The 15,762-nt window shown below is 25.5% G+C and overlaps 1 protein-coding gene across 1 annotated transcript; it reads left to right on the top strand.

Moving 5' to 3' along the window:
• Positions 1 to 4,213: 4,213 nt before the first annotated feature.
• LOC149061483 (insulin-like growth factor 2) lies at positions 4,214 to 8,799 on the top strand. The gene is made up of 5 exons (XM_089215004.1): positions 4,214 to 4,509; positions 5,217 to 5,391; positions 6,682 to 6,787; positions 8,279 to 8,373; positions 8,753 to 8,799. Exons 2-5 carry the CDS (start codon positions 5,223 to 5,225, stop codon positions 8,797 to 8,799), a joined length of 417 nt encoding a protein of 138 aa, XP_089071130.1. The 5' UTR covers positions 4,214 to 4,509; positions 5,217 to 5,222.
• The last annotated feature ends 6,963 nt before the right edge of the window (positions 8,800 to 15,762 follow it).

Raw genomic sequence — 15,762 nt, 5'->3', positions numbered from 1 at the left:
GTAATCAATATGGATTGTTAAATTAAAAATAAACTTACTATGATGAACTGAGTTGTGTTGTTTTTTTATTATTATACTTATTAAGAATGAGATCAGTAACACACTAGTACTACCCGTGTCAATGAGATCAGGATACAAGGATTATTTATGTTGTGATGGGGGGGGGGGGGATAAAAATTGTCATAATATTAAAGAATTGATTTGTTTATACTATATAATAACTACCTACAATAGACTTAAAATATCTATTTTTAGATCATTACTTAAAGAATGAAATAATTATAGAAGGTTTGTTGAAATTTTCAATCTTTGTCTATATAACTTTTTGTTCATTTATATTACAAAATAATTTGTGAATTTTGTTAAATTTTATCATTTTTGTCCAATTTTGAACTAAAATTGTTTATGTAAAAAAGTCATGGCCTTGTATCATATTTGTAAATCTTAGATATAAATGCAATTTTTTTATCAATGCTTAGAGAAAAAAATTAAAAACTGAAAATTTAAAAAGTTTATAAATCGTTCAAAAATAATCAAAATATTTTGAAATTTTTATTCGATTTAACAATTTATTAAAGAAACTATTGTAAAGCGCGTTATTTACCATGGTGGTTGTCAATTTGACAGTGTACAATTCAATACATTATGCATATAACTATTTGTAAGAGGAGACTTATAAATAATAATAATATTTATATTTATTACCTTTTAAGAATCATATTATTTAAATAAAGTAATAAATTAATGTCTCCAAAAGCCTTGATTTGCAGAGCGGACAACGGTTAGTTTCTAAGAGGGGAGGTTCAAATTTAAAATAATTAGATTAAAATATCCTTTTTAAATCAATCAATCAATTAAAATTTAATCAAATAAATAAATAATAATTTTAACTACGAAAGAACAAAGTTTGAGAAGAGTGCAATTGATATATAAGGTTTACAAAAAACAAGAATTTCTATTATACTTCACATACTTATCGTAACAACCATAATAAATGATAAAAATGAATATAGGAATATCATATTGCATAAATAAATTTAAAACTATATTTAAATGATCCCTGTCACCAAATTCAATATTATATTCACTTATTTTATATACATTGTTTATTTTTTGAGAAGTAGAATAATTCTAGTTGAAACTGACATATTCAAGTTAGAAAAATATAAACTACACATTTTGCATAAAATTACTTTGAATTTAAAATGTATTATATAATATATCTGTATTCAAATTAAAAGATATCTTAAAGGCTATCCTAATTAGTTATTTATGATTAATGAATTTATAGTAGGTAGTTCAGATTTAAATTATATATTTCTTGGAGATATCACCTTATACACTGATTTTGTGTGTTTATACTGACTCAAATAGCACCAAAAATCATTTTCATGTTTTAAGTTGATAAAATAATATTTAACGTTAAAAATGTAATGAATATGCTCCTAACACTTTTAAGCAATTGAATCAATTAACAAGCTTTTTAGTGGTGGTTGTGGGATTCAGCTCATAATATTCCTACAGAAAAACATAAACCATTTATGAAATTATTTCAAAATATTTTATACCTATGCAGAGAATGGTATGACAAACGAAAAATAGTAAAACACTATATTCGTTCAAAGACTCAAAGCCTTAAAGTATACCAAGTTTTCAATAATTTCACTAATTAAAAAGTAAACTTAAGTGAGGTCTAGTTTGTGATTTTACTGAATTAAATGTGAATTATTAAATAATAGTACCGATTATAAAGTATTTACTAAGTTAAGATGAATATTAAAACATTTTTCAATAACAAATGTAAAAAATCAAATCCATAGAATAAGATATTGAAAATATTCTGGGCACATTGAAAATATGGATGTAAGTATGTAATATGAATATGTATTTAATTTTTAATGCACATTTTTTTTTCTTTTTTTGTCTATAAACCATAACAAACTTAAGAAATCAATGGTTGGATACTTAATTGCATAAAATCAATCAGTGGATAAAGGTTTGTTTTGCAAATCTATATTTTATTATTGTGTATTATGTTCAATGTTGTAGTATTGTAACTATGAATAAATATAAAATATAAAATGTAAAACATTCTTCTTCCTTGTTAGTATGAATTATTAAGAGTTTCGACATTTTCCTTATTGAGATTTTAATGTTTTTTAGATCCCATTTAATATAAGTATAATGTAAGTTATAACAATAAAAGTATCCCTTTATGGTTTAAAAAATGTGTAATTTTTAATTGAGTTTCAACTATAGAATAAATGTTAATTTTTGGCAGATTTAAACTGATATGCTTGATAACAAGAATATAAAATAACATAATAATTATGCGTTTATAAATCATATATTCTCTCCAGTTGATGAAATCAGTCAATAAATAATACTCCTAAGCATAGAAACAAGTAAATACTTGTTCATTATATTTGCTTATAGGTATATTATATGTATACATTAAAAAAATATCTATCTGTAATTAGTCTCATCATCACCATTTACTATTAAAGCAATTTGATTTATAAGTTATGATTTAGGTATAGAAAGAACTCATCGTTGAACTTATTAATGAATGTACTATATTGTTGTATCCTTTTAAAATTTTAGTTTTAATATTTAAGATTATACAATTATGAGTCAAATATTTAATGTTTAAGGAGACACACTACCATACTTAGTTACCTAAATTTGCTAATAGGTCAATTCATTCAACATTATTAAAGTTAACTACACATGATAATAACTGCTAAATAGACAACACAGTCAAGTGTGACATTTTATTTATGTATTCTATGTGGAAAAAGTGTGGTTAAAAATTATATATTTTTATTATTTTAAAATTAATTTTAAACCTTATCTATATATTTTGAACTTAACAGCAGTGATCTGCTTTTTTCAATATGATTTTCACATAACAGTAGCATATCATCAAATGTCATAGTAGTTGTGGTACCTAATAGAGATAGTGGTAGTTGTAGACTTGTAGTTAAAAAACAATTAATATTAGAATTAGCAGTTGTTAAAAACTAAAATAAAGTAGCTTCATTGATAGTTAATTTTAACTGTAATTGTAGTTTTAGTTATAATTTTAGTTGTCTACATAATTACTTACGACGATGGTAAGCTATAGTGAGGAAATATTCAGGGCACGTTTAACAGAGGAGTCATAAGGAGAGTAGGGATATTAAATCTATAAGCCGCGATGCAGAGGAATTTTTTATGAATACTAACAGTGGAGGGGCCTCAGAGGACTGAACCATATTCAAGCAAAGGACGAACCGGAGCACAGTATAGGGCTTTAGGAGGCGAAACAAGTTGAAACCAGTGCGCCCCCGTTCCTTTATGGAAACAACTGGTCGCTATGTAAGTATTTTCCAACCTTAACTTTATACATTTTCTAAGATGAGTTACACTGTGAAATGTTTCAGAACCCCATTTATATATAATTCATGAAACAGTATTTTAACTTACTGTATAGTGAGTAAAACCTGTCTAACCTGTCATCGGGTAAATAGCACCCATAATATATGTAAGTACGAATTTTTTCGGAAAGCATTGGGAGAGGGAGACTAATTAGTTATTACCACTGAGTGCTGGAATGCATTAACTAACTAATCTCCGATTTTTAGAAAAAAACAATGTTAGTATCTTCACAGAGATCATCAGCTCTCGCCACTTTCCGGGTAGAAATATTGTGTTTCAGTTAGTGTCAGATACGAAATTTACTGATCCTGGACTTGTCCATACACCAGTCTATAGCAAACATTTAGTAACGAAATGATCTAGTCATCTAGGAATTTTAGGTCCAAATTGTGTAAGTTGAAAAAAACATTAAGCCGCCGACATACTGAACGGGTGAATCATAATTTGATCAGTGAAAACCCTAAATTCTTAGCTTAATGCATTATCCATTTAACTACCTACCGGCTACCGAATAACAGATTTAAACAAATTACAGGGGGTGTACAATTTACAACGTTTTAAAGACAGAGACAGCGAATGCGAAGACGACGTCCTTAACCTTAATAATTGGACTTTTATAAATTTACACTTATTATCGATTTCACTACACTCGTTGTGCCTATTCTATATGATTATCTTCCAGGTAGGTATCTGCCGAAAAAAATCTTATATGGCGTGGACTTATGTGATATTAATATTCGTAGGTATACGTAAGTACCTATATGTTAAATAAACACGTGGAATTTTATTTCAGCAGTAGAAATGAACAATAGGTAACAATAGGAACTCTGATGCGCTCCTACACCTAAGGGACCGTTGTCACGTGAGTGTGATCATTTAATCCCCACTTATACTACACCTTCTCTACCTAGAGTCCTGATATACATAAGTAGGGCCATACCTTGCTCGCATTACGTATTCTGCGCTATACCTTGAAGCATCACAATTTAATTACCTAAGCTACAGTGTTTATACAACTAATTTGTTACTCTTCTACCAGATAAAGCGAGCCATCAAATATAGTCTACACAGTGAATCTTCTCGATAAAGGTATGTTACTATTATTCGCCATAAACAAACTGCTCTTTAAGTTAAATTATCCGTGGCATTTATTAATGTAAAACTAACCCATTATATAAACAATACCTATATTGTATACTTAGTGTAATTATTACAGATAAAACAAGATTGTTATGTTATTAAGCAATGAATAATTATATTATATATCATATAATACAATACAATACAATAAAATAAAATACAATTATAGTAATATAATATTATTTAATTATTTATTGCTAAATAACATAGCAATCTTAATTCAAATATAATACTAACACAAAGTACATATATAGCCATATAGGTAATGTCCATATAATGTGTTTTCGTCAAATGTATTCACTATCTGGACGATTTTCACTATTTTGGATATTCCATTTCATGAAACAAGTGATTTTACTATGTGGATGTGACATATACAATATACACATGAATGATTTACATAACCCATCTCATTGAAAATATCTGTGTACACCACTATTGCTACATACATCAATTTTTAGAACTGTATTTAAATTGTGTTAAGAGTATAATATAATAGTATATCAATTGATCTTCATTAAAAATATTGATTAAATAATGAACAAGAGCAATACATACTAATATTATTTTTTTTTTTATTGAATAAGCAATTTAATTCATTTTTTTGTTTTGTTTATAATAGGTATATATTCCACAGTATATGTTGAATGTTTCAGATAATCATGAAGGTTTTATTTTTTATTACAATAATGTTAGTTTGTGCTAATGCAGTTTTGGGGTTGCCTATTATCAACAACAAAACCTACTGGGAAAAACCAGTGCAATTCTGTGGTGGAAAATTGGCTATTGAAATGTCAATAATTTGCAATGGGCGTTATAATGAAGATAAAGGTAAATATAATTACTCTATAGTATATAATTATCAATGATAACTAGTATTATTCATTGGACGAATCTCGGCTATAAACCCCATCTTAGTTATTATTAACTCGAAACTGTAAAATATTGCTTTTTTTAACATTCATATTATATTGTGAGGTAATATTGTAAAAGTAAATTTTTATTGTTCTAACCTAATAGTTAATTACACAAACCTGATTTTCATGTATTACGTTAATTTGAGAGATAATTTTGCACAATATCATTTGGTGTAACTATCAAAACATACACTTGATACTTTTGTTCAAGTATTAGGATTTCAACAGAGTATCATTCACTGTAAAATAAAATCTGAATCCAGTCTCATTTTTTTACTCAATTAAAAAAAAATTAAAACTAAAATGGAAAATGTATAAGTAAACTTAAACAAATAATGGAAAATTAGTATTTGATTTTGAATACAGATACTTCAAGAGAATGTTCAAAATATTTTGTTCTAGTACCCTTTAAAAAATATTTGAATACCTTTACCCAAGTACTTTATACGACGCTCAGGAAGTTTAATTTCATAATGATTGAATTAGCTTTAGAAACTTTTTTGAAATACTTTTTGTTATTTTATTGAAAAGGGCAGAGTAATAAGTACGAAGACAAATAAGTTGTTTACTTATTAATATATACCTACATGATTTATTTATAGGCTTTAGAAATGAAATATTTATTTATTTTAATGGGTGATTTAAAAAGTCCATCTTTTATTGTAATTTCAATTTTTTTTTATCTCAAATTTTAAGTATCAAAATGATTTGAATATATATTAGAATTATACAAGTAATATTACCTACTATTTAATCATACTATTATAATACTACGCTATAATCACATTATTATCCAGCTCTTTACCCAAACTACTCCCATTGATTTACTAAAGGTCCCACATGAGCGACTATTTTTACTATGGTGGATAGTTAAGGAAGTAAAGAGTGTCAGTAATTTTAAAAAGGCACTAAAACTTAAAAAAAATGTATGATAATATTATTGACATGTTTGAAATTTGTGCAAGTTAAAAAACATCTTTCATAGGTAGAAAATTAACCTTAATTTGTAATAGTTTTTTTTTTTTTTTATAATCACCTAAAACATACATTTTACCTACTTTACATTACAATATAATAAAATTTACTGTAAAATAAAGAATTTTAATGTATGAATTACTTACTTATACAATAAACAATTATATAATATTTTATTATGATTATAGGTTTATTAAATTTTTGTCTAATTATTTATATTGATTTTCAGGTAGTCAACAAACCAGAAAAACAAGAGGGATAGTGGATGAATGTTGTTCAGTTCCATGCAAACGAAAATACCTAAAACAATATTATTGCGCTCCTGAACCACAGATGTATGTAATTTTTCATTTATTCTAAAATTTTAATGATGCTTAATGGTTATGATTAGTAATCTTAAATTGGAAATATAAATCGATTATTCAATAAAACTAACTTCTTGATAAAATTATCAAACGTTTTAAAAGAATTCCGTTTAGAAAAAGTATCATGAGTGATGAGTCCGTCCTATGTTTAATATGGCGTATGAAGTTTCCCCATAAAAACTTTTTCCTTCTCACTCTTACAGGCTTAGGATTGTCCAGATTTAACAGGCATGATTGAAAATGTGCTTCTTTATGTTTGAATTTACAAAGTTACACATAAAAATATAATATAATATATTATAATATATTTATATTTATTTATTTATATTATATGTACATTGTACAAGGTAATATTTTTTATTTGTTTATAGCAAATTCAAGTTGTGAAATATTTTTATTTTCATATTTTATACTTTTCATACCTATTGTGGTTATTTAAAAATTAAATATATTATAGTCATGGCTCAATTTATCTGGCACGTTAAAATTGTTCAAACTCATTTTAAGTAGCCTGATATTTATCCAATTATTTGAGACTTGGCTAACCACTCACTACAGGCATAGATCGTTTAATCAAAATATTTAAACACAGGTAAAATTATAAGCGAGTTATTAAACTATTAATTTTTTATATTTCACAAAAAATAACATTATTTAGTGAATAAACAATAACTACTAATAGGTTCAAACGTAAAAAAATGAAAATACTTATTACATGTTAGTCATGTACTTTGTTAATTAAGTATTTGATTTAAATAAAGTCACTTAAAAAATACATAATAAATAGTAAATAATAAACACTTAACTGTAAAAACATATTGATATTACAGTAACAACTAATATTGTACATAATATTCGAACATATGATCCATATCACAGATATTGGTAAATAAACCTTATCTAAATATATATCTAAGTCCAGACCTGTAAAGAATAAATTTAAAAAGTATTTCGGTAAATACTCTGCAAATATATTTATTTTTTAAGTATTTAAATACTATTCAAATACTCAAATTGTATCATAGTTCGAACACTACTCAAATTTTTTATTAAAGTATTCGCAATACTTTTCATATACTTTTGGTTTTTAAGCAATGTAGGTATTATAGCCAATAGACACATAGCAGGTTTATAATCATTTTTATTTTTTATTTATTAAATAATTTTTTATTACATTTTAAAAACATAATGTTTTCGAAATTCAGTATTATGGCTAGAATTACTGATATTAAAACATAAAATAGATAATTCTACTTGTGATGTAGATCCGGGGTAGAAATATTCAAAAACAAACACAATTTTTAAGAACGTCCATAGTAAAGTCACCAGGTAAAACCAGTTTCAATCACCCAAACAGGCTAATAATCTTTGGTCAAAACACCCAACCAAACTGTTCTCAATGGAAAATTACCAATCAATGTATTATTTATTCAGAAATAAATTAATTTTTGTAAATTGCAGATCTAATTCCCAATTTGCAGTGACTACTGCAGAATCTACAGATTCAGACGGAAAATCAAGTCTCATTAATTATTCTTTATACTATTATCCCCTAAGTAAGTATCTGCTTAAAATACTTTACTGGTGAGATTTAAAGATAAAAGAGTGCAATTTAAAACACATAGAGTAGATAATATTGAAATTGTTAGATGTTATTCTAATTCCTAACAAGTAACTAAATAAATTATATAACATATTAATGATTCAAAGGAATATTTGCAATAACCTAATTAATTTCATTTTTTAATCTGAAATTATGGCCTTCTACTATGCTTTATTTTCTCTATGCACTCTTTTAACTCAAATATCATTAAGTTACTTAATTTAAGTATTATGCTGGATTAGAATCCGTTAGATATACTTCAACTTTTGAATCTTAAATCCACGAAACACACAAAATAAAAGTTGCTTCAATAATTATTTTTGTTTTTACAGTTGGACGTGTATTAGCTGATTTTCCAAAAGATTATCCAATCCAGTAGGTAATCAATATGGATTGTTAAATTAAAAATAAACTTACTATGATGAACTGAGTTGTGTTGTTTTTTTATTATTATACTTATTAAGAATGAGATCAGTAACACACTAGTACTACCCGTGTCAATGAGATCAGGATACAAGGATTATTTATGTTGTGATGGGGGGGGGGGGATAAAAATTGTCATAATATTAAAGAATTGATTTGTTTATACTATATAATAACTACCTACAATAGACTTAAAATATCTATTTTTAGATCATTACTTAAAGAATGAAATAATTATAGAAGGTTTGTTGAAATTTTCAATCTTTGTCTATATAACTTTTTGTTCATTTATATTACAAAATAATTTGTGAATTTTGTTAAATTTTATCATTTTTGTCCAATTTTGAACTAAAATTGTTTATGTAAAAAAGTCATGGCCTTGTATCATATTTGTAAATCTTAGATATAAATGCAATTTTTTTATCAATGCTTAGAGAAAAAAATTAAAAACTGAAAATTTAAAAAGTTTATAAATCGTTCAAAAATAATCAAAATATTTTGAAATTTTTATTCGATTTAACAATTTATTAAAGAAACTATTGTAAAGCGCGTTATTTACCATGGTGGTTGTCAATTTGACAGTGTACAATTCAATACATTATGCATATAACTATTTGTAAGAGGAGACTTATAAATAATAATAATATTTATATTTATTACCTTTTAAGAATCATATTATTTAAATAAAGTAATAAATTAATGTCTCCAAAAGCCTTGATTTGCAGAGCGGACAACGGTTAGTTTCTAAGAGGGGAGGTTCAAATTTAAAATAATTAGATTAAAATATCCTTTTTAAATCAATCAATCAATTAAAATTTAATCAAATAAATAAATAATAATTTTAACTACGAAAGAACAAAGTTTGAGAAGAGTGCAATTGATATATAAGGTTTACAAAAAACAAGAATTTCTATTATACTTCACATACTTATCGTAACAACCATAATAAATGATAAAAATGAATATAGGAATATCATATTGCATAAATAAATTTAAAACTATATTTAAATGATCCCTGTCACCAAATTCAATATTATATTCACTTATTTTATATACATTGTTTATTTTTTGAGAAGTAGAATAATTCTAGTTGAAACTGACATATTCAAGTTAGAAAAATATAAACTACACATTTTGCATAAAATTACTTTGAATTTAAAATGTATTATATAATATATCTGTATTCAAATTAAAAGATATCTTAAAGGCTATCCTAATTAGTTATTTATGATTAATGAATTTATAGTAGGTAGTTCAGATTTAAATTATATATTTCTTGGAGATATCACCTTATACACTGATTTTGTGTGTTTATACTGACTCAAATAGCACCAAAAATCATTTTCATGTTTTAAGTTGATAAAATAATATTTAACGTTAAAAATGTAATGAATATGCTCCTAACACTTTTAAGCAATTGAATCAATTAACAAGCTTTTTAGTGGTGGTTGTGGGATTCAGCTCATAATATTCCTACAGAAAAACATAAACCATTTATGAAATTATTTCAAAATATTTTATACCTATGCAGAGAATGGTATGACAAACGAAAAATAGTAAAACACTATATTCGTTCAAAGACTCAAAGCCTTAAAGTATACCAAGTTTTCAATAATTTCACTAATTAAAAAGTAAACTTAAGTGAGGTCTAGTTTGTGATTTTACTGAATTAAATGTGAATTATTAAATAATAGTACCGATTATAAAGTATTTACTAAGTTAAGATGAATATTAAAACATTTTTCAATAACAAATGTAAAAAATCAAATCCATAGAATAAGATATTGAAAATATTCTGGGCACATTGAAAATATGGATGTAAGTATGTAATATGAATATGTATTTAATTTTTAATGCACATTTTTTTTTCTTTTTTTGTCTATAAACCATAACAAACTTAAGAAATCAATGGTTGGATACTTAATTGCATAAAATCAATCAGTGGATAAAGGTTTGTTTTGCAAATCTATATTTTATTATTGTGTATTATGTTCAATGTTGTAGTATTGTAACTATGAATAAATATAAAATATAAAATGTAAAACATTCTTCTTCCTTGTTAGTATGAATTATTAAGAGTTTCGACATTTTCCTTATTGAGATTTTAATGTTTTTTAGATCCCATTTAATATAAGTATAATGTAAGTTATAACAATAAAAGTATCCCTTTATGGTTTAAAAAATGTGTAATTTTTAATTGAGTTTCAACTATAGAATAAATGTTAATTTTTGGCAGATTTAAACTGATATGCTTGATAACAAGAATATAAAATAACATAATAATTATGCGTTTATAAATCATATATTCTCTCCAGTTGATGAAATCAGTCAATAAATAATACTCCTAAGCATAGAAACAAGTAAATACTTGTTCATTATATTTGCTTATAGGTATATTATATGTATACATTAAAAAAATATCTATCTGTAATTAGTCTCATCATCACCATTTACTATTAAAGCAATTTGATTTATAAGTTATGATTTAGGTATAGAAAGAACTCATCGTTGAACTTATTAATGAATGTACTATATTGTTGTATCCTTTTAAAATTTTAGTTTTAATATTTAAGATTATACAATTATGAGTCAAATATTTAATGTTTAAGGAGACACACTACCATACTTAGTTACCTAAATTTGCTAATAGGTCAATTCATTCAACATTATTAAAGTTAACTACACATGATAATAACTGCTAAATAGACAACACAGTCAAGTGTGACATTTTATTTATGTATTCTATGTGGAAAAAGTGTGGTTAAAAATTATATATTTTTATTATTTTAAAATTAATTTTAAACCTTATCTATATATTTTAAACTTAACAGCAGTGATCTGCTTTTTTAATATGATTTTCCACCGAGTTCATATTACGCATTTAATCCTGGTACGATAATTCTTAAAATCTCAAATAGTCCTCCGTCGATACCTATGATTTTGAAATTAACTGTAAACTCTATTTAAGATCGTACCTAATTTTCATACTGTTACTACAAAAATATATTATTAAAATTAACTTTTGAATTTATAACCATATGTAGTTTTTTGGCGCTTCCATTAAATATCGAAGACACATTCACTATCACTTATTCATGGCGATATCAATAGTATATTCCCCTGGTAGTTACATTTCTTTTCAGACGAACTAAATCGTTTGAAATTCATTTGAATTGTTATTGTACATAACTTGAATCACATCACGTATTTTACAGTTTTATATTGACGTGCTTAAATACAGACAATCCATTATGAAAACTGTATATTGTTGGGAAAAATTATATTAATTCAAGAAAATGTTGCAAAAATTTATAATTATGTGTCTTATAACAGTTTGACATTATGCTTTTTTCATTAGAATATAATCTAAATTATTTTATTAATCTATATAAATGAATACCATGAGGGTGTATTTTAAAAACAAAATTTTGGTTTCAATGAAGGTTGGTATTAAAATCATGTATATTTATAATTACATGATATAACTTTGCCTCGAACAGAATATCAAGACAGAACCTAAGTTGTACACGTGTGTCCAGACATACTAATTCGTAAATATATACAAGTTTTCTACTAGCAGCCAAAATATAAGCAATATTTTTGTTTTTATTTTAATAAAATGTGCGATTAAAAGTAGATTCTAAGATGATATGATTAATGTTTATATATATATATTTAATTTTCAAACCATTTAGAACTGAATACGCCTTCATCAGGAGTACCTACTCAGTACATGTTACACGTCTAGTGTTTCTGGTATTTCAATTCATTAAATGTTATATACTGTTCAACAAATGGTTTTTTCATAGAAAATGTGGTAAAAAATTCTTAGACGAATCTTATTAGTATATTATTTGTTATTCGTTCCAGCCATAGTGTATTATTTAAACTTTTTTATAAACATATCTAATGTAATAGCGGTGATGTTCATTTGTTAAATAAAAACGTGGGATATATACCAGTTAATCATTGAGATTATGAATGAAAATTGGACGATGCACACCATTGACTATGCCTACATTAGATTGCCCACCGAGTTCATATTACGCATTTAATCCTGGTACGATAATTCTTAAAATCTCAAATAGTCCTCCGTCGATAGCTATGATTTTGAAATTAACTGTAAACTCTATTTATGATCGTACCTAATTTTCATACTGTTACTACAAAAATATATTATTAAAATTAACTTTTGAATTTATAACCATATGTAGTTTTTTGGCGCTTCCATTAAATATCGAAGACACATTCACTATCACTTATTCATGGCGATATCAATAGTATATTCCCCTGGTAGTTACATTTCTTTTCAGACGAACTAAATCGTTTGAAATTCATTTGAATTGTTATTGTACATAACTTGAATCACATCACGTATTTTACAGTTTTATATTGACGTGCTTAAATACAGACAATCCATTATGAAAACTGTATATTGTTGGGAAAAATTATATTAATTCAAGAAAATGTTGCAAAAATTTATAATTATGTGTCTTATAACAGTTTGACATTATGCTTTTTTCATTAGAATTTAATCTAAATTATTTTATTAATCTATATAAATGAATACCATGAGGGTGTATTTTAAAAACACAATTTTGGTTTCAATGAAGGTTGGTATTAAAATCATGTATATTTATAATTACATGATATAACTTTGCCTCGAACAGAATATCAAGACATTACCTAAGTTGTACACGTGTGTCCAGACATATTAATTCGTAAATATATACAAGTGTTCTACTAGCAGCCTAAGTATAAGCAATATTTTTGTTTTTATTTTAATAAAATGTGCGATTAAAAGTAGATTCTAAGATGATATGATTAATGTTAATGTATATATTTAATTTTCAAACCATTGAGAACTGAATACGCCTTCATCAGGAGTACCTACTCAGTACATGTTACACGTCTAGTGTTTCTGGTATTTCAATTCATTAAATGTTATATACTGTTCAACAAATGGTTTTTTCATAGAAAATGTGGTAAAAAATTCTTAGACGAATCTTATTAGTATATTATTTGTTATTCGTTCCAGCCATAGTGTATTATTTAAACTTTTTTATATTCATATCTAATGTAATAATGGTGATGTTCATTTGTTAAATAAAAACGTGGGATATATACCAGTTAATCATTGAGATTATGAATGAAAATTGGACGATGCACACCATTGACTATGCCTACATTAGATTGCCCACCGAGTTCAAATTACGCATTTAATCCTGGTACGATAATTCTTAAAATCTCAAATAGTCCTCCGTCGATAGCTATGATTTTGAAATTAACTGTAAACTCTATTTAAGATCGTACCTAATTTTCATACTGTTACTACAAAAATATATTATTAAAATTAACTTTTGAATTTATAACCATATGTAGTTTTTTGGCGCTTCCATTAAATATCGAAGACACATTCACTATCAATTATTCATGGCGATATCAATAGTATATTCCCCTGGTAGTTACATTTATTTTCAGACGAACTAAATCGTTTGAAATTCATTTGAATTGTTATTGTACATAACTTGAATCACATCACGTATTTTACAGTTTTATATTGACGTGCTTAAATACATACAATCCATTATGAAAACTGTATATTGTTGGGAAAAATTATATTAATTCAAGAAAATGTTGCAAAAATTTATAAATATGTGTCTTATAACAGTTTGACATTATGCTTTTTTCATTAGAATATAATCTAAATTATTTTATTAATCTATATAAATGAATACCATGAGGGTGTATTTTAAAAACACAATTTTGGTTTCAATGAAGGTTGGTATTAAAATCATGTATATTTATAATTACATGATATAAATTTGCCTCGAACAGAATATCAAGACAGAACCTAAGTTGTACACGTGTGTCCAGACATACTAATTCGTGAATATATACAAGTGTTCTACTAGCAGCCAAAATATAAGCAATATTTTTGTTTTTATTTTAATAAAATGTGCGATTAAAATTAGATTCTAATATGATATGATTAATGTTTATATATATATTTAATTTTCAAACCGTTTAGAACTGAATACGCCTTCATCAGGAGTACCTACTCAGTACATGTTACACGTCTAGTGTTTCTGGTATTTCAATTCATTAAATGTTATATACTGTTCAACAAATGGTTTTTTCATAGAAAATGTGGTAAAAAATTCTTAGACGAATCTTATTAGTATATTATTTGTAATTAGTTCCAGCCATAGTGTATTATTTAAACTTTTTTATAAACATATCTAATGTAATAGCGGTGATGTTCATTTGTTAAATAAAAACGTGGGATAAATACCAGTTAATCATTGAGATTATGGATGAAAATTGGACGATGCACACAATTGACTATGCCTACATTAGATTGCCCACCGAGTTCATATTACGCATTTAATCCTGGTACGATAATTCTTAAAATCTCAAATAGTCCTCCGTCGATAGCTATGATTTTGAAATTAACTGTAAACTCTATTTAAGATCGTACCTAATTTTCATATTGTTACTACAAAAGTATATTATTAAAATTAACTTTTGAATTTATAACCATATGTAGTTTTTTGGCGCTTCCATTAAATATCGAAGACACATTCACTATCACTTATTCACGGCGATATCATTAGTATATTCCCCTGTTAGTTACATTTATTTTCAGACGAACTAAATCGTTTGAAATTCATTTGAATTTTTATTGTACATAACTTGAATCACATCACGTATTTTACAGTTTTATATTGACGTGCTTAAATACAGACAATCCATTATTAAAACTGTATATTGTTGGGAAAAATTATATTAATTCAAGAAAATGTTGCAAAAATATATAATTATGTGTCTTATAACAGTTTGACATTATGCTTTTTTCATTAGAATTTAATCTAAATTATTTTATTAATCTATATAAATGAAATACCATGAGGGTGTA

The sequence above is a fragment of the Diuraphis noxia genome, unplaced genomic scaffold (assembly GCF_037042655.1).
Source record: "Diuraphis noxia isolate RWA-SAM2 unplaced genomic scaffold, SU_Dnox_SAM2 contig0001, whole genome shotgun sequence".
NCBI lineage: Eukaryota > Metazoa > Arthropoda > Insecta > Hemiptera > Aphididae > Diuraphis > Diuraphis noxia.
The sequence above is the reverse complement of the archived record's forward strand: the minus strand, read 5'-3'. Positions and strand labels throughout refer to the sequence as shown.

Bases quoted from the DNA above. Each gene is read 5' to 3' on its own strand.
- LOC149061483 (XM_089215004.1), top strand. From the start codon at position 5,223: ATGAAGGTTTTATTTTTTATTACAATAATGTTAGTTTGTGCTAATGCA. The intron at 5,392-6,681 runs GTAAATATAATT...ATTGATTTTCAG, and splicing joins GCGTTATAATGAAGATAAAG to GTAGTCAACAAACCAGAAAA. The intron at 6,788-8,278 runs GTATGTAATTTT...TGTAAATTGCAG, and splicing joins TGCGCTCCTGAACCACAGAT to ATCTAATTCCCAATTTGCAG.